At 44.9% G+C, this 27,963-nt stretch overlaps 1 protein-coding gene across 2 annotated transcripts; it reads left to right on the top strand.

The window, feature by feature from the left end:
* The first annotated feature begins 2,698 nt into the window (after positions 1-2,698).
* On the top strand, positions 2,699-18,884 carry MSL3 (MSL complex subunit 3). 2 transcript variants are annotated; one of them, XM_029241086.1, is made up of 13 exons: positions 2,699-2,894; positions 4,121-4,203; positions 4,605-4,700; positions 5,035-5,135; positions 5,928-6,013; positions 6,559-6,681; positions 7,473-7,633; positions 8,376-8,534; positions 10,059-10,321; positions 10,990-11,099; positions 14,948-15,047; positions 15,406-15,490; positions 18,081-18,884. In XM_029241086.1, the coding sequence occupies exons 1-13, from the start codon at positions 2,793-2,795 to the stop codon at positions 18,178-18,180; spliced, it is 1,569 nt and encodes a 522-aa protein (XP_029096919.1). In that variant the 5' UTR covers positions 2,699-2,792; the 3' UTR covers positions 18,181-18,884. The 2 variants fall into 2 exon arrangements, with proteins under 2 accessions (XP_029096919.1, XP_029096920.1); XM_029241087.1 differs by lacking the exons at positions 14,948-15,047; positions 15,406-15,490; positions 18,081-18,884 and adding an exon at positions 11,664-11,769 and having other exon boundaries at positions 2,745-2,894.
* Positions 18,885-27,963: the final 9,079 nt, after the last annotated feature.

Raw genomic sequence — 27,963 nt, 5'->3', positions numbered from 1 at the left:
CAATAGATTTCTCCTCAAATAAACTTAAAATGTTTAATATCTTCAGTTTGTTTAACAAGAGCACTTCCACTCGGGAGCTTTTTCTGACACTCTCCCTCCTCCTAGGGAGATGTAAGCACTTGTGTCTGTTCTCTTCCGGGCCAGCTTTATCAGAGCACTCATGAGGCTTGCACTTGCTTGCATGCTCTGCCCCTCCTGACATGTGTCCTCTTTGAGGCCAGGGGTAATATCTGTATCCTACTTTATGTGTCTAGCATCCAGCACACAGGAGGCTCAATAAATATTTGTTGAATGAATCGGGGACAAGGAGAAATGGTCAAGAAATGCCTAATGTTAATAGCAAGCCCTTACCCAGCACTTATGCCAAGTACTACACAAAGGCATATACACTGAATAGACTGATTTATTCCTAAAACAACACTGAGGTAGAAGCCACTATTATCTTCACTTTAAATGTAAGAAAACTGCATCACAGAGAGGCTAGTCACTTGTCCAAGGTTACACATGAACTAGGAAGTGACAAGTATGGGACTGGATCCCAGAGCCCACCATGTTCTTTACCTTTACCCGCAAGAGGAAAAGATGCTCTACCCGCATTAGACATGGAGACCTCTCTGGTGGGTCCTAATCTGGATGAGGGCTGCAACGGGTGTTCCCATTGGTGGGATTCGTAGCTTTTAGGATACTGAAGGCTTTTGCATTCTTGGACTTTTTAGGGGGACGGGGAAAAAGACATTGCTCAAGGACATAAGGGGTAGAAATGGAGAGAAATAAAAGAAAGCAGCCAAAGTTTTGCTGTGAAAGCCTAGAATCTGGAGAGGAAATCTCCATTCACCAGCAAGAAAAATAAAAACATTAATACTTGAGTTATGGCTTAACCATGACATGCAATTGCTTGTGCCCCAGAGCTCCCCCTGCCATTTACGGGGAACACCATCGTCAAAATCTCGTCCCTGGGCTTCCCTGGTGGCGCAGTGGTTGAGAAGTCCGCCTGCCGATGCAGGGGACACGGGTTCGTGCCCCGGTCCGGGAAGATCCCACATGACGCGGAGCGGCTGGGCCCCGTGAGCCATGGCCGCTGAGCCTGCGTGTCCGGAGCCTGTGCTCCGCAACGGGAGAGGCCACAGCAGCGAGAGGCCCGCGTACCGCAAAAAAAGAAAAACAAACAAACAAAAAACAAAAACAAAATCTCGTCCCTGATAAACCACAACCTGAAGAGGAATCATGACTCTAGTTCTGGCTTCTCCACTGTATCCCAGACACAGGTCTTCCGTGGCTTCCCCCAACCTGTCCCTCCTCTGATAGCCCTTATTCTGGCCAATGGACCTAGCACTTACCCAACTGGTTATGCCAGAAAATCTGGAAGTCTTCCAAGATTCCTCCTTCACTTTCCACCTTCACATTCAATTGATCTCTGAGTTTTGTGGATTCTATTTCATAAATCCATAATCTATCCAATCAATCTTCACTGTATGCTAAGAGTGTGCAATGATGAACTGGATGAGATTCCCTCCAGCCCTGCCTTCCCAAGCTTCAAGGAGCTGAGCATCTTAAAGAGGACATTTTGCAAATGAACAGCCCTCCTACTGCAGAGTAGTAAATGCAAGAAATGGATAAATAGAGGGCTGGTGGGGTGGGGGAAATCCCAGAGGGGTGTATCATCATCTAGGGAAGCCTGAGGGGTTTTCTCTTGGCTGTGTCCAAAGTGAAGTCTGAAGGATGTATGTGTACCAGGAACCCAGTGAAGGCGGAGGCAAGTGCAAATTTCTGGAGTGAAGAACAGAGCCCAGAGTGTGGAGGACTGGCAATTCACTACCACCCCAGAGCCTCAAAGCTGGTCTCCAGTTGGGGCTTAATTCAGCAACTACACTGCCTAAAGACTTTCTATTCCTCAAAAGAAAACAAACCCAGCACCATCTTTCCTGTCTGTAGAGGTTTGCCCTTCAAGAAGCGTCTCCCAGCATTTGTCATTCGTCCTGAGCATCCCCTCAGGTACCTGCTAGTACAACACCTCTCACCTGTAGGGAGTTTTCGGTGTACAGTATTGGAGAAGACAGACCTTGAGGGAGCATCTCTGCGAGTTCTGGGGGTTGGAAAACCATGGAACGACCTGGTAAGGACCCATCAGCCTCGCCGCCCACGGCTCACCCGCTGTCACTGGGAGCCTCCAGGCCTGCCACCTGCTTGTCCTGGACCCGATATGTCCCAGTGCTTTATTCACTCTTCCACCACCCTTCGCCCCCCGCCCAAGGCCACTGCCCATCTAGACCCGACCCCAGCCCGACGTCCTCCCCGCGTGGTCACCGCGCTCTGCTAAGGTGGAGGATGCGGCGCGGCCAGGGAGCTCCCGGAAGGCAGCCGCCGGCCGGCTTCCCCACAGCCAGTGCCCACCCCAGACGGGCTCTCTCCTAGCGTCTCCCGTCCCCGGACCGGAGAGCGGGTGTCTAGCGCGAAGACCCCGTGGGCCCCGCTTCGGCCGCCTTTCCCAGGAGGGCGCGAGGGGCCGACCGCTCTGCGGGCGGACCTCGGCCGCGGGCTCCCCACTCGCAGCCCGGCGGGGACTCGCAGGGGCGCGCTCGATCGGGAGCGCGCGCGCCCGGGTGCTCCGAGGTCCAGCAGTGGCGCGAGGCGGGCAGAGGCGGAGCCGAGGGCGGGCCGGTCGCAGCCTCCGCCAGTCCCCGCTCCTTCCCCACCACCCCAGCAGAAGCGCGCCACCTCCCCGCCCCCACTCCCCTCCCCCACCGCGCGCGCTCCTCCCGCCCCGGAGCCTCGCCCTCCGCCACGATGAGCAAATGAGCGCGAGCGAGGGCATGAAATTTAAATTCCACTCAGGGGAGAAAGTGCTGTGCTTCGAGCCTGACCCCACCAAGGCGCGAGTGCTGTACGATGCCAAGGTGCCGCCGCGGAGGGACAGGGAGGAGGCGCGGGACGGGGACCCCGGGACGGGAGGCGAATGCGGATGCGGGTGTGGACGGCGCCGCGGAGCGGGGGAAGTGGCGGGGCCCGGGTGCTCCCTGCTCGCGGCTCCTCGGCCTGCGCGGCGCCACACGGGCGACAGGGGGCGCTCTCAGAACACCGCGCTGGGGAGTCTGGGCCCGGGCGCTTCCGCTTCCGCTTCCGTCCGGTGCCTGGGGTGTACTGGCGCCCTCGGAATGTGGTGTGCGAAGTCTTAGGCCGGGGATCTGGCAGCGGGGTCCGCCTGTCCAGGAGGTCGCTGGCACACAGCTTCTGCCTTGCGTTTAGCCCCTCATTCTGTGCGATCTAGTGCCGCGTGGGCTCCCAGTCGTGTCTAGGCTCGCCCCCTCCCGTAGCCCGCGACCCCCACCCCGAGGGCAAGGTTGCCCGGCTGTCATAGTCCTTCGGGGCCTTGCAGCATTTAGGTTTTCAATCTCCGTGTCGCGCCCCGTGCTTGTCCGCCTAAGTCTCCGGGGCTCGGGGGTCGTTGAGCCACATCTGCAGCAACTAAGGTCTGAATGGCCAGAGGGAGTTGGCCTCGCACTCCGGGAGTTGGGGGCTAGCCCCGGGCCCCAGGTGTGTCTGGGAGGTGCTGCCCTTTGGGGGATTGCCCAAGCCTTCCGGGCTCTACATTTTACTTTCGGACTTTACCCCCGCTGCCCCCGTCTCAGTTTTCTGTTTGCTGTGCTTCCTCCCTCCCCGCCTTGAGTCTCCCCAAGGGTGACACGCCCCATCATTTGCCCCAGGCGTTTTCCAGGGGACACCGTTGGGAGGGATGGCGTTAAGCTGCGAGCCGAACTGGACCTGGACGCAGCGGAGCCCAGGAGACTACAACTCCCAAAGGTCTCTCGGCTGCAGCTCGCTTGTCTAGCCTGGACCCTTTTTAGTTAGTGACAGTTCGGCCGGCCAGTGGTTTCGGAAGCTGCACCCGTTCTCACACTCAGAGACCAATCGGGGTGGTTGGAGGGATGCTTCCTATTTTGAGGCATCCACTCAGGAAAAAAAATGGAATTGAAAGGAAAAATGTTTCAGTCCAGCTCTCTGTCTAAAAAAGGAGAGAATGCTTTCTTTTCTTTTACGAAAAGGTCTATGATTTAGTTTTTCTGATTCAGCTTCTAATATTCTCTATGCTCTATCGTTTGTGGACGATATTTCCTGGTTTCAGATTGTCGATGTTATTGTTGGGAAAGACGAAAAAGGCAGAAAGATCCCAGAATATCTGATCCATTTTAATGGTTGGAACAGAAGGTGAGTGTACTTGTTAAACCGGCCTGAAAATTGATCACCTCTGCACAGGAACATTGCAAACTTCTTTGTTAAGTTCTAGAGACACTCCTAGGAAAGTTTCATTTCCTGTTTTTGCTTTTTTAAAAAAATCAAACCTTGCCTACTCTGAAGAATGATTATTTCTAAGTCGATTATATTTGGATTCTCTATGGGTAATTTTGAAACCCCAGTTGCTTCTGTGTCTGAATGAGTTCCGTTTTCAGTTTATTTACATCTTTTTTGTGATTTTAAAATATTTAAATAGTTTTCTAAAATGTACGTAATTCTGAGACACATCTGTTCCTGTGAGGTGCTTTTAACATTTGTTTCATATCAAACTAAAATAATGAATTTTACATTCTTTTCCTTTTTTGTTTGATTAGCTGGGATAGATGGGCAGCTGAAGATCATGTCCTTCGTGACACCGATGAAAATCGGAGATTACAGCGTAAATTGGCAAGGAAAGCTGTAGCTCGCCTGTAAGAATACAAAGAGCCTATAAATGTTACTCAGTGTGTTTTCTTTAAGTGTTTAGAACTTTTATGGAATAAAAGTTTTTAAATCTGGTAAACATGGTTTCTTAAGTAATTTTACATTTTTAAAGTGTGTTAGCGAATAGTGTTTCTATTGTATTCGAAATAACTGCTGTGCTTTCAGAGAGGTTATTGTGTAGTATTCTGAAGTGGAGATTACCAGTTCTGTTTTAAAGTTTAATTATATCTTAGGTACTTAAGAATTACTGTTATTGTGTTTTGGTTTTTTCCTCAAGACCAATATCAGTCATCGTCAGCATTTCAGTTGTGTTTGTTTCAGGAGAAGCACAGGAAGAAAGAGGAAGCGCTGCAGGTTGCCTGGTGTGGACTCTGTCTTAAAAAGCCTCCCTGCTGAAGAAAAAGATGAAAATGTTGAAAACTGTGAGTGGCTTGACTCATTTTCTCTGGTTAAAAGGAGTTTTACCTAGTTCTTTTATACCGCAGGATTGAGGGGGAAGATTCATTCGAATTACAGACAGGGAAACATTTTAAGCTCATTACATAAAACATCTGCCCCTTTTGTTGGTAACAAAGTAGCAGTCAGTAAGTTTCTAATTAGACTTCATCAGTCTTGCACATGACCACTGCCTTCTCAGCCAGTGTCTTTATATGGACCCCTCAGAGGTGCATTCTCATGTTTTCTTCTTGGTACATTGCTCCACTTATGAATGCGCCACGGAACCATAGGATCCTAGGTGACTGAACACTTGCAGATCATTTACCTGTGTGGTTTTTGCATTCCCTTGAAATTGGTGTTATATTTTTTCAAAATAAATTTCTATTCTGAAAGGTACAGTAATTGTGTTCAGCATTTAAAATTTATGCAGGATAGGGCTTCCCTGGTGGTGCAGTGGTTGAGAGTCCGCCTGCCGATGCAGGGGACACGGGTTCGTGCCCCGGTCTGGGAAGATCCCACGTGCCGCGGAGCGGCTGGGCCTGTGAGCCATGGCTGCTGAGTCTGCGCGTCCGGAGCCTGGGCTCCGCAACGGGAGAGGCCACAACAGTGAGAGGCCCGCGTACCACAAAAAACAAACAAACAAACAAAAAATTTATGCAGGATAGTAGTTTATTATTACCAGCAGTAGGACATGCATGGCACCTTAAAGAATTGTAAACATAAGGGTTAGGGAAGTGTATAATGCAGGTTTGCCTGGTGTTTTTTGTTTTACCTAGCAATAAGCAGTTCCTCTGATGACAGTAGTGAAGAAAAGGATGAAGAAATAAGTGAAGAAAGTGATATTGAAGAAAAGACTGAAGTGGTATAAAGTTTTTATTGTAAAAACTCTTTGTCTTTGGCATATATTTTAGTGGTAAATTTCTAGTTGTGAAATGTTTTTTTTAACCAAATATTGTAAAATTGTACTTCATATATAAGGGAAAATAGCCCTTAACCCTTACTTATAGTTACTGTAAGAACCTCTCCATGGCTCTTCATACCCATAAAGGGTTTTCACAAATCATAGTTACCTCTTTCTTTCCAGTGAAAGTGTGAACTTTTTATAATGCCGATTAAGTATCAGAGTTTGGCATATTCTTTTTGCCTGTCTACAAAGTTAACATGAATCCCACTGGTAAAGTTAAGTTGGGAAGAAGCAAAATAATCATTTGCAGTGTGGTTAGTGGCCTAAAACAAGTTAACTTTTGGCTGTTAATATACTTTTCATTAGAACACTTGGCATCATTACTGGTGTAAATGTCGAAGATTAACTGGGTTTGTTTCATTGTAGGCTGTCCTTATGTTAGTCCTTCTTTGGATATAGACTCTCTGTTTTGGGTAGCTAAAAATGGAATTGTGATATTGCAGAAGGAAGAATCGGAGCTGCATGCAAAAAAGGAAATGGAAGAAAGAACAATAACTATAGAAATCCCTGAAGTTCTGAAGAAGAAGCTTGAGGACGATTGTTACTATATCAACAGGAGGAAACGGGTATACAGGGATAACATATAAAACATGGATTTGTAATAGAGCTTTCATTTAGCTGTATTTTGCAATCTTAAAAAGTTGAGAACCTTGGAGGAATGAAATTCATATTTTAAGTTTTGTACTGAGTCGGGTTTTAAACTTCTCTGACAGTACTGTTCTGCTGATGAAAGTGTGCAGTCTTTTCCAGCCCTGGCTGCCCATTAGAATCTTCTAGGGAGCTTCGCAAAGTCCTGATGCCTGGGCTTCAACCAAGAGGTCAAGGTGAAATTGATTCTTGGTGTTGGGGGTGGCAGCTGAGGATGTCTTAGAGGCTCCGCAGGTGGTTCTAATGGATCACTAAGCTGAGAATCACTGCTTGCATTTATTTTAAAAATTATTACTGTAATCTACATGGGGATATGATCAGTAGAAGAAAAACGTCAAAGAGCTTCAAAGCACATTTGCTTAAAAAATTATCTTCAAACACAATTGGCTTTATTTTTGAGCTTCAAAAATGATGTAGAGGGCTTCCCTGGTGGCGCAGTGGTTGAGAGTCCGCCTGCCGATGCAGAGGACACGGGTTCGTGCCCCGGTCCGGGAGGATCCCACGTGCCGCGGAGCAGCTGGGCCCGTGAGCCATGGCCGCTGAGCCTGCGCGTCCGGAGCCTGTGCTCCGCAACGGGAGAGGCCACAGCAGTGAGAGGCCCGCGGACCGCAAAAAAAAAAAAAATGATGTAGACAAGACCACTGTTTCTTGGAATATATGGTTTATACAATGGGATGTATACATCAGATGTTTATATTTTTGTTAACAGTTAGTGAAACTTCCGTGCCAGACCAACATCATAACTATTTTGGAATCATACGTGAAGCATTTTGCTATCAATGCAGCCTTTTCAGCCAATGAGAGGCCTCGCCACCATCACGCTATACCACATGCCAACATGAATGTGCATTATATCCCAGCAGAAAAGAAGTAAGTAGGGGAGGGATGGTTGGCGTTTCATGGTTCGCTTCGGGTATTAGAGAAGTGACTTCCATTTAGAACAAGTAACATGTCTCTGTTTCAGTTATTATGAATTCATTTACTATAGCACTTGATGATTCACGTAATAACCAGTTTAATTTCAAAATATTGTCCCTTTTTCGGAATGTTCAGTAACTCCTTAGGTATGTGGTGTGGATCCATTGAGTATATGCACTGCCTCAACACCTGGAGTTTTTTTCAATGATGTAATTTAGGGAGATAACTCTTTTTCTTCCTTGAGAAGAACCAGAATGGGGGATGAGAATTTTATCGAGGCTTGTTTACAAACAGGTCTTTATCCTAGTCTGAGTAATTGTCCTCATAGCTTGCCTTGGGCACATGAGCCAGCAGGAGTGGAATCAGACACGTAGATTGTTTACCTTTAAACAGGTGTGTTAGTTCGTCAGGACGGCCCCCTTCTGCAGCACAGACTGCTTGGGCTCCTTGTGTGGCACTGGGCATATTCATTTGTGTTCAGTGTGGTAAGGTAAAATTACTTACTGCACTTTCTATTGTAGATCTGTGTTCCCATTTAATTCTTTATTATTAGCATCTACAGGCTAACTTTATTTTTTACACACATAGGTATAGTATATAGCATTTAAAACTCTTCCTTCTTAAAATGTGCAATTTCATTGTGACATTTTGGAAAGTTCTTTTATTGCATCTCTAATCTCTTTAATCCTCGCAGCGTTGACCTTTGTAAGGAGATGGTGGATGGATTAAGAATAACCTTTGATTACACTCTCCCATTGGTTTTGCTTTATCCATATGAACAAGTTCAGTATAAAAAGGTGACTTCGTCCAAATTTTTTCTTCCGATTAAGGAAAGTACCACAAACACTAATAGGTAAGTTAACTTGCAGTTCAACCATCAGATATCATCAATGAAATAGCTAAATCTGTTTTTGAAGATTTCCATTGGATGCTATGGGGCCAACACGTTTGGAGGAGGGAGTAAATTGCAAAGCGCCCATACTGGTGGTTTTCTTTTTTCCTGGGTAAGCTAAGTCGTCATTCACTTGCAAATGGCTCTAAAAGGTTTTACCAAGTGAAGATTTCAGTGTAGAGAAGTTGGCTCTTGTGTAGCCATCCCGTGCTTTCCAAAGACAGTGGGGTGAAGAGAGCACGGCCTGAGAAAGGTAGATGTGGGTTTGAATTTGGCTCCCTCGCGTATAGGTTGTGTGGCTTGGGGAGGTGTCTTCTGAGCCTCTTGCTTTTGCCTCTGTACAATGGAAAGAACATTTGCTTCTGTAGGTAGTTATTAAATGAGGACGTTCATAAAGGGCTGGCCACCTTTGCCCTTCAGGTAAGGTTAGTTTCCTTCCCGGTCTGCTGTGTCACCACTTTCTTCCCTCAGTGACCAAGCATTTCCAAGTATATTTTCTTTGGCGGGGTTGAAAGTCCCCCAGCCTGAGTCTATGCCTACATCTGTGTAAGCTACTCCCCTCTCCCCCAAGGCCTGTCTTCCTGAGAGTGGTCTGTTCTCATGATTTCCACTCATCCATCTCTTGCCTGTTTACCATCTGCCTTTGTCTCCCACCTCCCTCTGCTCCCAAGGGGCACTGACAGCCTCCCACTTGGTGTGCCATGTGTCGGCCACCTTTCCTCCCACCCCGTCCCTTTCCTTCCCGGGTCCTGTCTCCTGGTTGTCTGCCTCATGACCGTCTCTTCTCAGCCTGCCTTCCTTCCCCATTGGTTCCACCCCATTTGAGAGGCCTGTGTGACTCACTGGGGACCTGTGTTGATGTCCCCATGCCCTCCTCCAAACCTCGAGGTTCCCAGTGTCTGGGGTGGACCGTGTGTTGCCACAAAATTTGGCCGATGTTTGTGGCGTTTCTAATCTTAACCAGTAGTTACACTGTGATGAGATAATGTGGTATTATTCTCTCCACCAGGGTTTCTCAACCTTGGCTCTACTGATGTTTTGAACTGTATCATCTTTTGTGGTGGGACCGTCCTGTGCATTGTAGGATGTTGGGCAGCATCCCTGGGCTCCACCCATTAGATCCCAATGGCACTTTCCCAGTTGTGACAATCAAAACTATCTCCAGAAGGTGTCAGTGTCCCCTGGCAGAGTGGAATCACTCCCAGTTGAGAACCACTGATCTAAAACAAGTATAAAAGGGCATCACAATCTTTAATGCCAGTGTGCCTTGAGGAATTATTTAAAGGGTTAAAATGATTTAATAGGTTTAGTTACTTTTGAAGAAAATATTCGTTTTGGCACATCTGGAAGTGAAAGTTTCTAAGCCTCCTGGAGTGGAGTGGAGGGTGTGTTTACTGTGTGAAAGAAGACGTTGAAGAACCCCTCCAGGTTTTACAGAGATTCTGTGGGCCAGGCACGTGTGACGTTCTCCCCTGTCTTCCGCAGGAACCCAGAGGAGCTCTCTCCAAGCCCACCTTTGTTGAATCCATCCACACCACAGTCCGCAGAGAGTCAGCCAACCACAGGCGAGCCAGCCACCCCCAAAAGGCGCAAAGCCGAGCCGGAAGCCTTGCAGTCTCTGAGGCGGTCCACACGCCACTCCGCTAATTGCGACCGGCTGTCGGAGAGCAGCGCCTCGCCTCAGCCCAAGCGCCGGCAGCAGGACGCGTCTGCCAGCATGCCCAAGCTGTTCCTGCACCTGGAAAAGAGTAGGTCCACTCCCCGTGCAGGAAGGCTCCGCCGGGGAGAGCCGATGTTGCACTTCGTGCTCCTGAAACGACTGCAGCCGGCAGGAGGTGCTGGGGGAGAACAGGACGAGCACAGGGTCACATCCAGATTCGCCTGCTCAGCTCTGGGAATTTGACTCGGGAGTTCGGCCCGCCTGAGGCTCATGAGGCATTGTCCCTAACCTACCCTCAGCTATAGCTAGGAGAAGGGAGCTCCCCACGCCTTCAGCTCCGCAGCGTGGATCCTTGGCGCTGACCGGTTAGAGCTGGCCCGCAAGTCTGGTAGCAGCCCCTCCCCTCAGCCCTAATCTGCCGTACTGGGCAACCGCTAGTTACTTCCCGTCCCTATGGATTTGCCTCTGCTGGGCGTGTGTTCATATCAGTAGAATCGTACTATATGTGGCCTTCTGTCTGCTGCTTCTTTCACTTAACATAATGTTTTCAAGGTTCATCACATAGCATATCTCAGTACTTGATTCCTTTGCTTTGCTTTTTTCTAACAAATAATGTTCCAGGTATTGTCTTTAATAGGGAAGTCTTATTGTTAAAGATTAATAACGTCTCTGCTGCTTGTAAAGGTCTTCCAGCGATCTTTAATTCCGTAACTGTGTGATTTACAAGTGAATAATTGACATCTTTTCCTTTTGAAGAGACACCCGTTCATAGCAGATCATCCTCACCCGTTCCTCTGACCCCTAGCAAGGAAGGGAGTGCGGTGTTTGCTGGCTTTGAAGGCAGAAGAACTAATGAAATAAATGAGGTAAAGAGTTAGTGCCTGCTGTTCATCCCCAGTGAGTCCTTCCTTCTGTGGTTTCTTAAATCCTGCAGGAGGAAGTTGGGTTTTCTTAGAAGAAGCATTACGTTACTCTTGCTGCAGATAGTAACAGAATTGTTCATATGATTGTAACGTATTTGTGGTTTCTAAAATGAGACAATGGTTAGGACTCCAGCCCTACACTTAACATTCATCTTTTATTTCAAATAAGTACAAGTATTGAAGTGTGAGGATTTTCATTTTATGGAACAGTTATCAGCACATCTTTTCTGCAAAAGGCCAGAGAGTAAATATTTTAAACCTTGTGGGCCACACAGTTGCTGTTGAGACTACCCACCTCCAAAGCATCCACAGGCACTCTGTAAATGAATGAGTGTGCTGTGGTCCAATGAAACTTTATTTATGGATGCTGAAATTTGAATATCAGATAATTTTTGCATGTTATGAAATATTCCACTTTGGGCATTTTCTCAATCATTTAAAAATAAGAAACCCATCCTCGGGACTTCCCTGGTGGCGCAGTTGTTAAGAATCCGCCTGCCAATGCAGGGGACACGGGTTCGAGCCCTGGGCCGGGAAGATCCCACATGCCGCAGAGCCACTAAGCCCGTGCGCCACAACTACTGAGCCTGCGCTCTAGAGCTCGTGAGCCACAACTACTGAGCCTGCGTGCTGCAACTACTGAAGCCTGCGTGCCTAGAGCCCACGCTCTGCAACAAGAGAAGCCACAATGAGAAGCCCGCGCACCGCAACAGAAGAGCAGCCCCCGCTTGCCGCAACTAGAGAAAGCCCGTGCGCAGCAACGAAGACCCAACGCGGAGAAAAATAAATAAAATAAATGAAATAAATAAATATTTTTTAAAAACCATCCTCAACAGTAGTATTATCATCATCCCTTTGAGGGCATGCTATATGCCCACATTGTGCCAGGCGCTTGACCTAAATTACCTCGAGTTCTCGAGAATAGCCTCACCACCAGAGTTCCATTTTATGGATGGGAAAACTTCAATTTAAAACTATTTTTAAGGCCAGTTAACTGAGGTAGGTAGTGAGTAGTTCAGGAGTTCAGGAGATGTCTTAGCCCACTGGGGTATTCTGTGAATCTCACCTAGGAAGTGGGATTTTTCTTGTTTCTGTGCATAGGGAAGGATGGCTTTACTAGAAAGAATATTTGATGACAGGGGTCGGCAAACTTTTCTTATACAGGGTCAGATTGTAAATATCTTCAGGGTTGTGCACCAGCGTGAAAGCGGTATGGAAAGTTCACAAATGAATGAGTGTGCAGTGTCCCTCCAAAATTCATTCACGCACGCTAGTAATTGAATTTCATATGACTTTCATATGTCGTGAAGTATTATTCATTTGATTTTTTAAAAACAATTAAAAACGTAACCGTGGGGCTTCCCTGGTGGCGCAGTTGTTGGGAGTTCGCCTGCCGATGCAGGGGACGTGGGTTCGTGCCCCGTTTCGGGAGGATCCCACATGCCGCGGAGCGGCTGGGCCCGCAGGCCATGGCCGCTGGGCCTGCGCGTCCGGAGCCTGTGCTCCGCAGCGGGAGAGGCCCCAGCAGTGAGAGGCCCGCGTACTGCAAAAACAAAAACGTAACGGTTCTTAGCACATGGGGGTTGGATTTGGCCCAAGGGCTGTAAGTTGGCCGACCCCTGCTAGAAAACTCAATTTGTGTTACAGTGATGTTGAGGGAAGATTTAGGAAATTCCTAGTGCAAGCAGTCCCTGATTTTCCATTTTTCAGACAAGAGGGCCCTGCAAGTGTTATTATTTATGGGGAATCATGTTTCTTCTGGAAGACATCTGAATATTGAGGCATGGCCATTCCCTATCTGGTCACTGGTGCAAGGCCGCCATCTAGTGGTTATAGGTAGAGCTGTAAGCTCTAGTGAAAAAGGATTTCTAGTCAGTGGTTGGAGTTGGGCAGACTCTCAATGATTCGTGAGACCTTAGTGCATTCCCCCTCCATAAGTGCCTATACTGGAGTATGTTTTCCCCAGGGCTCTGCATCCTGACCACCTGAGACTCACTCTCCCAATGACGTTCACTGCCCCACCACATGCGGAGGGTCTGGACTCACATTCCTGCTTGAGATCACAGGTGGTTCCTGTGCACACCCCAGTTAAGAATCCTCCACTAGAAACCTGTTATTTTCCCCCATAATGCATCTTTGATAAATAGGAGATGATTCGCTGCACTGAGATGCAAAATTGAGTGAGGTAGACTGGCTTGCTAACTAACCAGATGAGCTGCTTTTGCACACGTGCACTTCATGCCTCCAGTGATCTCAGACTCCCCTATGTTCACTTTGAGTATCATTGTCGAAAACAGTTCCCAAGCTTCAGCTGTGTGCACCACGGGGTTAGGTGCTGGGGATAGTGTAAAGGTGCTGAAACTTACTCCTACCCTGAACCTCCTACAGCACAGAAGGGTGGGGTCAGTGAGGCAAGGGCTGAAGCCCAGACATTCTGCATGGAGTCATATGGAACCGTGGTGGTACTTGTTAACTTCTACAATTTCATTTGATTAAATTGACTACATCATCAGCCTTTCTCGGGTCGTTTTGGCATCCTTCTGCTTGGTCTTGTAGAGGGTTTCCTTTGACGCTACTATTTCCAGATTAAACTTGACAGATCTCAAAAAGCAAAACAGCAACTCAGGAGAAGCGTTCTATAATTTGCTGAAGTATTTCTGTGGAAGCTCATCAGAGAGTTTTGAAATTCAACTCTTACTTTAACAAAAGCCCCAAATCCACCCACAGTTCTGAAATTCAAAGCGAAGGAAAAGAAATCAGTTACCAGGGCTGAAGTCTATTTTCACTTGATTCAATGGATGAAATTAGGTTCCAAAGTGAATCTAACATAGCAGAAAATTAGACAACCTTGAAACAATGGTAGCATCATTACTCAAAACATCTTTGGATCACTTTTTATTGCTTCACTGTCTAATACAGCAGAATTTTCAGTAAAGGAAAAGGGGCAAAATGACCAAAACAGTTAGAGCTAATTTACAGGTAGTAGCTGTTGAAAATTAGAAAATATTTCCCTAATCTAATTTTAAGTCTTTCTTCCTCATTTTATTTATTTTTATAAGTTTGTGTTATTTGATATAGTGGCATATTTTTTTAATTTATTTTATTTATTTATTTTTGGCAGCGTTGGGTCTTCGTTGCTGCACGCGGGCTTTCTCTAGTTGCAGCGAGCGGGGGCTACTCTTCGTTGCGGTGCATGGGCTTCTCATTGTGGTGGCTTCTCTTGCTGCAGAGCATGGACTAGGCGCGCGGGCTTCAGTAGTTGTGGCACGTGGGCTCAGTAGTTGTGGCTCGTGGGCTCTAGAGCGCAGGCTCAGTAGTTGTGGCACACGGGCTTAGTTGCTCCGTGGCATGTGGGATCTTCCTGGACCAGGGCTCGAACCCGTGTTCCCTGCATTGGCAGGTGGATTCTTCACCACTGCGCCACCAGGGAAGCCCGAGTGGCATATTTTTTTCATCGTCATACAATTTGTCATAATTTTTAGGTGGTTAGAAGTGTCTCCATGTTGCCAAGGAAGGTGGGATGGCTTCAGGACCTCCACATTGGTTTCTTGTCATTGTTTTGTTCCACATTTGGTTTCCTCCCATTTTCTGGTCCAGCTGTGAGGCAGCTCCAGAGGTGCCAGAGGGATGGGAAGCTTGGGTGTGGAAATGTGACACTTGATGGGTGATGTCTTTCTGCTGGCCTGAGAATGTCAATGTGTATGTGTTTCTGCCGGGATTCCAAATGTTCAGATCTGTTGGTACTGGAGTGTTAAGATATAACAACAAAGCATTCAATCTGCTTTTCCCAGGTCCTCTCCTGGAAACTTGTACCCGACAGTTACCCGCCAGGTGACCAGCCACCTCCACCCTCTTACATTTATGGGGCGCAACACTTGCTGCGATTGTTCGGTAAGAAATCCTGGTCCCTGCTTTCTTCTTGCCCTTTTTATTTTCTTTTTTGATTTTATCACTTATAAGCTTATGTACATCTTGTGGTAATTTTGGCGTCTAAGAAAAATCATTAAATGTTGATCTCAAAAAAAAACACCGAAAGAATCTTAAATTTCATAAAAATTGTGTTTGTAATGTTTGTACTACTACTCTGTTTTTGTGTTCAGTAAGAGTTTTGGTGTTGCTCGGCAACGTAGATGTTAATTTCAATTCAAATAAAGACACATGGGGCGCCAGAGGATCCCTGAGTGTGTCCTACTCATCGCCAGATTCTGCCGATTGATTGTAAATGGTTTTGCTTTTATTTTTAATGCAGTGAAACTTCCAGAAATCCTTGGAAAGATGTCCTTTTCTGAGAAGAATCTGAAGGCTTTACTGAAGCACTTTGATCTCTTTCTGAGGTATTGTTATTAGTTTGTCAAAACTTACTCTGCCACCTTATATATGACTTTTCTGAACTTGTCTTCAGCAGATGTGGAAGCTAGCTCTGTGGTATTTTAAATGGTAGCAGTATTACCCAAGTATGGTTGGTTCTAACAGTAATTGTAACATGGGGGTTTGGGGCTATTTTTTTCGTAGTTTATCTGGTTTCTAAGTGAAGGGTATTCAATGTACAGAGGTAAAATTTTTTGGTGTCACTAGAAGAATCCAGTTGGATAACCATGTGAATAGAAAATTAATTTTCTAAAGAAGTGATTGAGATTGATAATAATTTAATTCTGTGTATTTTATTCAGGAGTACCCTAGGTATGTGACTTTTCTTTGTTGCATGTATGTAAGCTAACTTAAATTTACAGGTCTGATTTTGGTGTCTGTTTTGGAGTTCAGATAAATGTGCTGATAGTTCGTGAGTTCGGAGAAAGGTATTGTTTCCTTCACCTGACAGAGCCAGTCATTTGATTAGCGTCAGATCATTTGTCCCGAGGCTCTCTCCCCTCCCCTGCATCTGGGGCTGTGGACCCCAGGCTCCATTATGCCTGTGGCCCAACTCTCCCACCCAGATGTCTATTGACCAGTTCCTCTTGGCGTTCAAGGCTGGTTGTCACTCTGCCTCACCCAGCTTGTCACATCTCCCTGACCTGTTTCTTGATTCTCTTTAAGGGGGTACCTTTTCCTTGTATTTAGTCCCCAACCTGCAAGAGCTAATCAAGTAGGATTTACCAGAGTGGAGACCACTCCAGCCAGAGAAATGGGTCTTGGAGTTTTTAAAAGATATTTGTGTGGGTATTTTGAATAAAGTATCCAATAAGTGGAATTAGACTTTATAACATTTTATTAGAAACAAGTTTCAAAAACGCTCTCTTCCCCTCCAGCCTCCCCCTCAAAAAAAGCCACAGCTCTGTTTGGCTTCAACATTTCGTTAAGCTGAAATCAAATAATGCCAAAATGAGACAGCTGCAAGTTAGCATAGGAGAGGCTGCTGATTTTGAGTTATGCGCAATACGAAATAGAAATTAGGGTTTTAGAAGGTAACTTAGAAAGATTTACAAATAAATATAGTACGGTTGACCCTTGAACAACATGGGTTTGAACTGCACAGATCGACTTATATGCGGATTTTTAAAAATAGTAAATACTATGTAGTACTACATGATCCATGTGGTTGGTTGAGTCTAGGAATTTGGAAGAACAGTGGATATGGAGGGCCCAACTGTAAGTTATACAGGGATTTTCAACTGTGTAGAGGGTCGGCGCCCCTAACCCACACATTGTTCAAGGGTCAGCTGTAATGGGTTTTGAAAATGTATCCAAAGACGTTAACTAGAGAAACAATGGATCAGTAATTGCTGTAGGAAGGGTACACTCAAAGAAGACAGAGTTATCTCTCAAATGAATTTTGATTTGGTTTTTACTAAAGAAGGTATTGCAGAGGTTTATCCTTATCTTTTTAGGAATTTGGACGGGTGGGAAGAGGCAGGGGAAACAAACAAGGGGCTAATTACTTAGCTTACTAGCTAATGTGGCCCGTGTGAGAATGTTTTAGCCATTCATGGTGAAATATTTTATACTTCAGAGTCAAGGTAGTACCTCTGTGTTGCAGATTCTTGAGTGGCTACATTTTAACATCCATCCATAGTCAGGCATAAGTCAGTGCTGCTTACCTATTTTGGTGGAACTGCAGCACCTTTTGGCATGGCAAATTGGGCCACAAAATGCTCTTCACTAATTAAACCATTCAGTTTTGATTTAACTTAGGCCATGCAAGTACTGTGAATTTCTCAGGTGACATTTATTCAGTTTATAATTGATTTTTTATAGTTTTGTTGTTGTTGTTGTTGTTGTTGTTTTTTGCGGTACGCGGGCCTCTCACTGTTGTGGCCTCTCCCATTGTGGAGCACAGGCTCCAGACGCACAGGCCCAGCGGCTACGGCTCACAGGGCCAGCCGCTCCGCGGCACGTGGGATCTTCCCGGACCGGGGCACGAACCCTTGTCCCCTGCATCGGCAGGCGGACTCTCAACCACTGCGCCACCAGGGAAGCCCCTATAGTTTGTTTTTAAAAGAGGAAAATGTGGGACTTCCGTGGTCAAGTGGCTAAGACTCCATGCTCCCAATGCCGGGGGCCCGGGTTCCATCCTTGGTCAGGGAACCGCATGCCACAACTAAAGATCCTGCGAGCCTCAACTAAGACCTGGCGTAGCCAAATATAAATAAGTAAATAAAGAAATGAGGAAAATGTAGAAATAGTCACGAGGCCTTTTTGCACAGAAGTGATTATATAATCAAGACTGCCACCTAGTGGAGTTTAGGTTCTATTTCTGTTTGTACACTTGATAGTGAAAGGATTCCAATGAAATAGTCATTAACGTCGAAGCCGGATATGTGCAATGAAAGTAACCAGTATATAGACATCAAGATTATATTCATTATTTTTTTTCTATCTCATACAGAAAAGAGTGAAATGTTAGAGTGGTTGGAAGTTAAAATTTTGCTTCTTGGTATTTGGCCTTTGTTGTGGTGATCATAGGGGCTATTTGTTTTCTTTTTCCAGGTTTTTAGCAGAATACCATGATGACTTTTTCCCAGAGTCTGCCTATGTTGCTGCCTGTGAGGCGCACTACAGCACGAAGAACCCCAGGGCGATTTATTAAGGTTTTGATGGTTCTGGAAGAACAGCTTCTCTATCTAGCTTTACACTCTCCGTTCCCGATAAAGAACTAGGGAGTTGGTGGGCCTTCCTTACAGGCAGAGCGAATGCAGACACTTGCCTTGGGGGTGTGTGGCAGAGGCGGGCCCATTTGTTTGAGTTGCTTACCTACCATAGTTATTTCTGTTAAGGATTACTTCCTAGGTACCTGAACGGCCTCCAACATGTGACCCTTGCCACAGTACATGTCATCTGTGACGGCGGGCAAAGAGCAGCTGTGTTCACAATGAAATTTTCACGAAAGTGTGCGTAGGTTGGGCTGTTTCAGTAGATGGAGTTACTTGTTAGCAATAACCACATTTTTTAGTTATTTGTTAGCATTAAACAAAATTGTTTTGCAAACCATTTTCATTCCTGTGATAAGGCTGAGCAACAAAACATTAGTTTTGCTTGGAAACCAAAAAGTAGTCCCAGAATATTTTAGAGGGGGTTGATATTGATGGCAAAAGAAAATTTGCAGCTATACATTTGCTTGTTACAGTTCCTTTTCTATAAAACCTTATTTTTGGTGATCTAAATAAAGCATTGCCTGAATGTTTGAGATTTTATAGCTACACTTGGTTGTGTAATGTTATGTTCCCTTTCTGTAGGATGTGATTTTGGGTGATCTCAAATAAATCATCTTGTTGGAAAGAACCAAGAGAGAGTTTTCACTCTGGTCTTGTCCTCTTTCTTCATTGTAGCAAAACAGCAAGGTAACTTTGATTCATAACTTTTTTGTGTTTTATTTTGTTTTCCCTTTGTGACTTTTTTATTAAGGACTTTTGTTTTCCTTTCCTTCTTTGATTTTGCCTAACTAGAAGGTGGTTACTGGAAGTTGGGATAGCTCCTCGCTGGTTTGGGGCCAACATATTTATCCTCTTCCAACATTACCAGCTGATGGTCTCTGAAGTCATCCTTCTAATCCTCACCTAAGTCTCTCACATGCCTGCCCTTTTCCCCAGGATATTTTAGAAAGTTCCAGCTCTGTTTGAGAGATACCAGTACCATACAAACCTTGAACATAGCATCTGCATTTTCTCGTAGCTCGGTTTAGTTGCCCTTAATTTCCAAAGATCACTGGACATGAACGACAAGAGCCACAGGGAGTTTCAAAACTCTCTAAATGGTGCCATCAAAGAGACTTCTGTATACACTGACCCGTGAGAATCAGAACCTCGAAGTCGAGTAATGTCATCTTAGTGCACATAGTTGCTAAGCAAACGTCAGGTTTTGGCTTCTAACCTGGAGTAGCATTTGGGTTCATGCTAGGTTTCATCTCCATTTGGTTTATGCAATGCTTGTTTAATTCTGGTGCACCTGCAGTATGCTCTGAATTGTTGAAAAAGTTAAATCAGTAATTATTCATGGCCTGGAAAAGAAAAAATTTTTCTTTTATAAGAATCTACTTGTTCAATGTCCCCAATGAAATGAACACAGACTGTCTCTTGGAACATTTATATAGTTATATACCTTGAGTTTACAATTAATGCATTTTCTAATAATGAACAATTATTTTCTTCCCTTAAAGGCATTTTTCTGTGTGTGTGTGGCTTGCGCATGCGGGATATTAGTCCCCCGACCAGGGATCAAACGTGTGCCCCCTGCAGTGGAAGTGCAGAGTCCTAACCACTGGACTGCCAGGTTCTTAATCACAACTTCCCTTAAGCTGATTATTTGTACCTTAGGTTTGATTTAAATAACTGTTCAAAGTATTATCCCTTTATTGTATATTGCTAATAATTTTTCAAATAATTCATCAGTTAAAAAAATGATTTAAATGTCTAGACTGGACTTCCCTGGTGGCGCAGTGGTTAAGAATCCGCCTGCCAGTGCAGGGGACACGGATTCAAGCCCTGTTCCGGGAAGATCCCACATGCCACGGAGCAACTAGGCCCATGCACCACAACTACTGAGCCCGTGTGCCACAACTACTGAAGCCCACTTGCCTAGAGCCCGTGCTCCACAACAAGAGAAGCCACTACAACGAGAAGCCCGTGCACCGCAACGAAGAGCGGCCCCCGCTCGCCACAACTAGAGAAAGCCCGCGCACAGCAATGAAGACCCAACGCAGCCAAAAATGAATAAATTTTTAAAAATTAAAATAAATTTTAAAACTTTAAAGTAAATGAATTTAAATGTCTAGACCATCCTTATAAAAATTATACATTACCCTTTTTTTTGTCAATTTTTATATTGTTACTTCCCTAAACTGCCAAATCTTGCAGTTAAGTATCACATCATTGGATTAGTGTCTTCCTTTTAAGTTGTTTAAAGATGTATTGAAAGTATTTCTATAACTTGTGTGTCATATCGGTGTACTAGGACTTTGAAAAAAACATGTGAGAAGGAAAAAAACATTTCCAAACAGAAGTAGATTGTAAAGCATTTCACAGTACAGTGTATACAAAAAAAGAAAAATTTACCATTTTACAAAAGTTGACGTCTGTCATTAGGTTATTTTATCAATTCTGTAAACATTTGAGCAAGTGCAATTACCCTGTTTTGCCATTATTTTCTTAATAACTCAGTGGCCCCTGCCCTTTAACATTTAGCCAAAGGTAAGTTTATCTGAACATTTACTGACAACTGTGGTACCAAAAACTGCTAGGTATTGAAAGATGAGAATGAGTAAGGCATTGGTGGGGGGATATAGTTAAGAGAATCTGTACAGCCATACCACTGTTATTTTTACTAACCAAGTTAAGTTAGGAAGTGTGTTACTTTAACCAGTTCTTAATTTTAAAAAGTATAATGTAACCATAAATGGCAACATTTCCCCAAATTAAGCTCATCCAAGAAAGAATGGGTAACTCTACTCTTTTAACTGGTGTGTGGATGTCAGTTTAGGTGGGTTTGATTACTAAGTTTTCACTAGTTATAAAGTCTGGCAAGATGGTGTTAAGGGACTTGGTATCCATTGGGAAAAGAAGTTTCAACATTAAAATTAAAAGCAGTAATGGGGGGGCTTCCCTGGTGGTGCAGTGGTTTAGAGTCCGCCTGCCGATGCAGGGGCCGCGGGTTCGTGCCCCGGTCCGGGAAGATCCCACATGCTGTGGAGTGGCTGGGCCCGTGAGCCATAGCCGCTGAGCATGCGCGTCTGGAGCCTGTGTGTCCGGAGCCTGTGCTCCAAAACGGGAGAGGCCACAACAGTGAGAGGCCCGCGTACCGCAAAAAAAAAAAAAAAAAAGCAGTAACGGGGAAATCATGTTTTTATACCCCAATGAGATAAGACTCCCCAATACACCAGTTAAATCTTTTTTTTTTCTTTTTTAGGAATTGGAGAGACACTTTTTTCTAGCTTCTGCTTGTCTTATGCTTGAGCCAGATTCTTCCAGATGTTCATTTGGGACAAACCCTTAGATAGTGCATTTTTTTAATACATTTATTTATTTTTATTTTTAGCTGTGTTGGGTCTTCGTTTCTGTGCGAGGGCTTTCTCTAGTTGTGGCGAGCGGGGGCCACTCTTCATCGCGGTGCACGGGCCTCTCACTATCGCGGCCTCTCTTGTTGCGGAGCACAGGTGCCAGATGCGCAGGCTCAGTAGTTGTGGCTCACGGGTCCAGTTGCTCCGCGGCATGTGGGATCTTCCCAGACCAGGGCTCGAACCCGTGTCCCCTGCACTGGCAGGCAGATTTTCAACCACTGCACCACCAGGGAAGCCCTAGATAGTGCATTTTTAAGCTGATTGAATTATGTTGGTTTTACCTAGTTTCAGTAAAAACAGGATGCTATTCTCTGTGTCTCTTTCTTGGAATACATCTTATAAACTCAAAGTGAATTTGTAAACGGCCATTTCTTTGCTTCAACTTTCCCTCTGATGGGTGTAAATAGCGGGACCAATAAGCAGAATATAAGTCCCCAGTGGGATGTCAGCACATCATCCCAAGGCCTGGGATGATGTGCTTCCCCAGCTCCACTCCCTCTGTACATTGACTGGTGCATCAAATAGGAGGCCGGCCCAGATCATCTTGCTGAGATTATACATGTTGCCAATGTACCTCTGGCATCGAAAGCATACATATTACATCTGTCCTCAGCAAGGAATACAATTACTATAAATGAGTGAATAAGCAAGAGTTCATGTGTTAGTGAACAGTCGGGTTGTGGACTCAAGGGGATGGTGGGGATTTCTGAGGACAAAAGGAAAAGCAATGAAGGATCTACTTCAGAAAAAGAGGATTGGGGCATGTTTGCTCGGTGACTTGCAGTGTAAGCCTTCCCTTCATCTCCGTAGGAGACCGCGGCCAAAATATCAACCATTCACTTCATGCTTGAGGAGATGGATTTGTGCTTTTGACCTTCTGTGGAGATGGATTGCCAGGCTGAGACTTGCCTCCAGTCAGGTGGGGAGAGAGCAAGGATACCCCAAGAGTTGGTAACATCAGGTTCCTGTGTTCTTTCACTCACCAAAAGGGGTCCGGGAGGAGACAGACACAAATGGCCACATATTGTGCGATTCCATTTATGTCAAGTGTCCAGAAGAGGCAAACTATAGGAACAGAGAGTAGATCAGTGGCGTCAGAGGATCGGGAGAGGAGGGAATTGGAGCTGACTGCTCATAGGTCTGAGGTTTCTTCAGGGTGATGGAAATTTCTGGAATTCGTTGTGATCGTTCTCCCACTCTATGAATTTACTAAAAAACACTGAATTTTATAGTTTTAAAAGGTGAATGTTATGGCATGTGAATTATATCTCAGTTAAAACAGGGAGATCTAGGGATTGGCTATGCCTAAAACTCAAAAAAAAATACAGCACGGAAATCCATTTTTGAGAGCTGAAAGGCTGTTTGATCTAATACTCCGGCATGCCTCATTGCCCAAGGCAGGTAAGACTCCTTTTCTCACTACCCTGACTTCACACTTCACCTGAAGGTTAGAAGATCCAGGGCTGTGCCTTCATACAATGTCCTTCTTAGGCAAATAGGGAGTTGGCAGATTTCAAACTTCTTTGACTCCCAAATTCTTCTGCATGCCAGGGCATGAGGAATAACTATATACTGATATTCTGATATAAGCCAAAAAAGGTTAACAAACAGAGAGATTAGTGACAGCAAAAGTAATGTGAATTAAGAATAATGCAAACCATAGCCAGTTCATCTTTTCAAGTCTTCCTGTTTTGGAGTTTCTTTGCAGCATCAATCTTCATCCTTCCAGAAGGTCATAAAAAAATCATAGGAGGTAAAGTGCTCAACTGTGTTTTTCTATTGATTTGTACTTTTCTCATTCAGATTTACAACTTTCAGTGGAATGATTTAATAAGTCATTTAGGAGATCTGCTTTGGCACAAGGTAAATTACACCAGCCTGCAAGTTCTATCTACTGTTCAATCTTCACTATTGTAAAGGTGACTTTTGAGAAAATTTCAGGTCATCAGCCTCCATTAGTTGCCCATTATTATCCAGAAAATAATTCTGGGTGAGATGATTTGTGAACTGTATAGAAACACACCTATTAGAGTCAGAGGATGGAGGCTGTTTAAATGTGTTTGGGTGGTACATAAAACGAAGTCTGAAAACCAAAACGCACTATTAGAGGGAAAACCTAGTAAGATTTTCTTTTGATATATGATAATCCATCTTATCTTTTATATCTTTAGCACGTAAAACTTAACCAGTCATAGCATTAAAACCCTTTTTTGATTTGGTGGTCCATAAGAAGCCATGGTGTGGTAGACAGATTGAAAAATTTCTAAATCTTTACACATACACCATCTCCCTGTCCCTAACCCCTGAAATGTAAATTTGCAGTTTCTCTTATCAAGAGGTAGGATCTAACATATAATATTGTAACTCAACTCTACTTAAATTTTCAAAAAGATTTTCCTTTCCCCTTGAATTTGGTCTGGGGTGTGTGTGTGTGTGTATAAGACTGACTTTCAGTAGATCTCAGCAAGAGAGCTGCTTTGCTACATACAAAACCCCAACTAGTTTGGCTTTAGGAGTTGCTTTGGCCAAGAAAATGTGCCAGGATCGATTCACTTCCCTTCTCTTCCCTAGAACCTTGCTGAGATGTGGACAAGCCCGGGCTAACCTGCTGGATGATAAGAGACATGTTGCCTAGTTATTCTCATCACTCAGCCAACAGCCAGCCAACTGCTGAACATGTCAGTGAAACCATTTTAGACCGATGAACCCCCAGCCTACCTACCAGCCCACCACAGATGCATAAACAAGCCAGCCAAAATCTGCCAAGCCTATCCTAGGTTAGCAGAATCATCCAGTTGATCCATATATTATTTATTGAATATAAATGCTAATTATTTTAAGCCACTGTTTTGGGGTGGTTTGTTACACAGCAATAGCTAACGTCACAATGTGCCTTTGTGGTGTATATGTTTTGCACACTATCTATGGAACAGCTCAAACTTCATTGCCTTGGGTGAAATTGCTGAAATTCTGGCATGTTCAGAAGCCATCAGCTAACCAAGGGAACGTGTGCCAGCTCTTGCTCCTACTCAGGTACCAAGGGAGAGAATGGATAGAGGCAGCAACACATCTTTGGGATCTTGTAGCTAGCATGACCTGGGTTTTATTTTGTAAGAAATAAAAGTTTGCAGAAAACTAGAAAGGAGAATATAAAATATGTTTTTCCCATAAAATTAATAACTTTTTATTTTGTAAGATTTGTTTCCAGACACTGTTTGAAAAAGAAATAAAACATTTTGGATTTGGCTAAAGTTCTTTTTACCATTACGTGGATCTCAATCCTTTGCCCTTCTCCCAGAGGCAGTACTATCCTGAGTTTGGGGTAGTGTGGACAAATATTGTGCACATGAAACTTCTTGCTCTTATACTCTTCATCATATTTTAGCATATATAGATGCATATTTACATATACATATATACATACATGTATAAATATACATATGTACATACATGTATAAATATACATGTATGTACATATACAAAACTACATCAATTTGTGTTTTCACATAGGCACACATTTAGTTCTAACTGCTGTATAAAAGTCTATCACGTGGATATACTACCCTGTATTAATTCCTTTACCATTGTTGGACATACAGATTGTTTCCAAGTCCCCCTTTTACTAACAGTGCTGCAAAGAACTAGCACTTGTACATAGTTCCTTGTATTCAAATGCCAGTCTTTCTCCAGGTCATACACCCAGAATTGTTGGATGGTCAGACATGTGGGGGGTTTTTTTCCACATTTTCTAGAGTCTAAAGTTACCCCATTAGAAATGGCTTTACAAGAGTTCCCGGGTGTTAAGTTTCAGGGCAGTTGTCTTGCAAGACATTTATAATACAGGGAGCTAAAAGAAAAGAAAAACTGGATGAAAACTTGAAATCGCTTTGAAACGTCCTCCACATTACCTCAACTCACATCGACCCTTCCCTAACAAGAGTGTTTTTAGGCGGTATTGGGGATTGTTCTTTGATGGGCTCATAGAAATTAGAAATAAAAACTTAACTTCACAGTGGTAAAAAAGCAGGGTAGGAGGTGATGGTCTGCTACTTTGCTGACTAATTGGTTTCCAGGGCAACTATAAATGACATTATGGAAAGGAGTTGAAAGGTCACCCAAGGAATATTTCAAATATTGTGTTGAATGGGGCAAACGCACCCCATTAGATAATTTCTGAGGGGTCACGGGTTCATTAGTCCATAACGCAAACCAGTTCCTTTGGTCTTCTCAACTGAGAGCTCAAATTTAAAAACCTGCATTTTCCCATGCCAAGACATGATATGGTAAACGTACTATGGTACAATCAAGGTTAGGTCAAACAACATTCTCTCTGTAAACAGGAGAAAATCACTCTTGTTGCTTAAAGAGTCAGTAGCTAAATGTTCTTAGATTTTACACATCCTGTGTCAAAAGTGAATGAGCCTATCCTCCCCATAAATGTTCTTCTCAACGAATTGCGTGTACCCTTTGTCCTTTGGGTTTAGTCCAGACGGGTAGATCATGACAGGATGATGTCAACATAACTGTATTGCTTTCAATGTGTAACCATATCTGAGAGCCACCTGAGGTTTTTTGATTTATGTCAGGTTACATTATAGATGCTCCGTAATGCAGCTGCTCTTAGTATAAAATTGCTGATTTGTAGAAGTAATACTCTATCATGCATTTCATACAGAAAAACAAGGAGAAATAAAACTATTGGAAAACTACATCTTTGTCTTCAAAACGTCCAAGCCAGACCGATCACAAAATCATGATTAAAATAATATCAACGGGGTTTCCCTGGTGGCGCAGTGGTTGAGAGTCCGCCTGTCGATGCAGGGGACACAGGTTTGTGCCCCGGTCCGGGAGGATCCCACGTGCCGCGAAGCGGCTGGGCCCGTGAGCCATGGCCGCTGAGCCTGCGCGTCCGGAGCCTGTGCTCCGCAACGGGAGAGGCCACAACAGTGAGAGGCCCGCGTACCGCAAAAAAATATATATATATATCACCGTACAAACTGAATGCCATTTCCTTCGTAACTAAGCGCTTACGCACTGCGGCTGTTAACTTTTGCAGTTTGAGGTGCGACAGCAAAACCAGCACAGATTTCATTTTCCGTCTTCACAGTGTCACGGGGAGAAGATGTGCTCTTACCAGAGGTCTGAGCTATCTGAGCATCTGATATTTTTCTTTCCTTATTGAGTCGAGAGCTTTCACCTTTTCACTTAAAGGAAGCACTTTAGGGCTTCTCTCTGGCATTTCCAAATCACCAGCATCACTCCTCTGGCACTTTGGGGGCAGAATTAAGTAAAATCAGGGCCTCTTGAACACAGCACTGCGACACTGTGACAGGTGATAACTTCCGCCACTAAGTAACTACTGGGCTGGACTCGCTGGACAAAGGGACGATACATATCCTTGAGGAAGCAGAGCTGATATCGCGAGATTTCATCACGCGAGATTTCATCACACTACTCAGAATGGCACGGACTATAAAATTTATGAATTGTTTATTTCTGGAATTTTCCATTTAATATTTTCCGGCCTCGGCTGACCACAGGTAGGTAAAACCACAGAAAGCAAAACCAATGATAAGGGCTTCCCTGGTGGCGCAGTGGTTGAGAGTCCGCCTGCTGATGCAGGGGACACGGGTTTATGCCCCGGTCCGGGAGGATCTCACTGGCCGCGGAGCGGCTGGGCCCGTGAGCCATGGCCGCTGGGCCTGCGCGTCCGGAGCCTGTGCTCCGCGGCGGGAGAGGCCACAGCAGTGAGAGGCCCGCGTACCGCAAAAAATAAAAAAAATTATATAAATGAAGTAAACTCCTGCTTGCTCCCAGGAATCACTCTAAAGGGAACACCTGATGCTGGGTTTTTTGTTCTGTCCTCGCTGGTTAGAATCAAGGCTTTGGTTTTGGAAATATCCAGCATATTTTGTACCCTTAAGGGAAATTTTATAAAGAGGTTTCAGGTGTTGCCAGTTTTTCAGTGATTATCTGGCAGTTCCAAATCCACCGGTCTCTGCTCTGCTACGTTTTGCGGAAAATGGGGCTCTGCGTACCACCTTTTTTCCTGTGCTGGCTTGCTTCCCGTTTCTGCCAGTAGAGGGCACTGGAGAGGGAAGCCGGAGGCAGGGAGGCGGGGTTTCATCCTGACGGGCTCGCTTTTCCTGTCCCGGATGCGAGGGCACCTCGCCTTGGCGGTCGCAGCTGGTTGCAGCTTGCACCTTCTTTCAGGACTTCCAGAAGCAGCCTACTGGGAGGCGCCCCCTTCCTCAGGAGCCCCTTCTCTAAACCCCTGGTCCCAGCGGCAGCCGGGTAGCAGCGCTGTCTCCTCCACAGGTA

This window comes from Monodon monoceros, unplaced genomic scaffold, assembly GCF_005190385.1.
Source record: "Monodon monoceros isolate NGI ecotype Baffin Bay Population unplaced genomic scaffold, NGI_Narwhal_1 Super_Scaffold_22, whole genome shotgun sequence".
In the NCBI taxonomy this organism is placed as follows: domain Eukaryota; kingdom Metazoa; phylum Chordata; class Mammalia; order Artiodactyla; family Monodontidae; genus Monodon; species Monodon monoceros.
This window is presented reverse-complemented; position numbering and strand designations above follow the sequence as displayed.

What these genes read in the sequence shown, in the direction of transcription:
- MSL3 (XM_029241086.1), top strand. Translation starts at nt 2,793, where the DNA reads ATGAGCGCGAGCGAGGGCATGAAATTTAAATTCCACTCAGGGGAGAAA. An exon ending in AGGAAAGCTGTAGCTCGCCT is followed by an intron (nt 4,701 to 5,034) that starts GTAAGAATACAA and finishes TGTTTGTTTCAG; the next exon opens with GAGAAGCACAGGAAGAAAGA. An exon ending in CACTTTGATCTCTTTCTGAG is followed by an intron (nt 15,491 to 18,080) that starts GTATTGTTATTA and finishes TTCTTTTTCCAG; the next exon opens with GTTTTTAGCAGAATACCATG.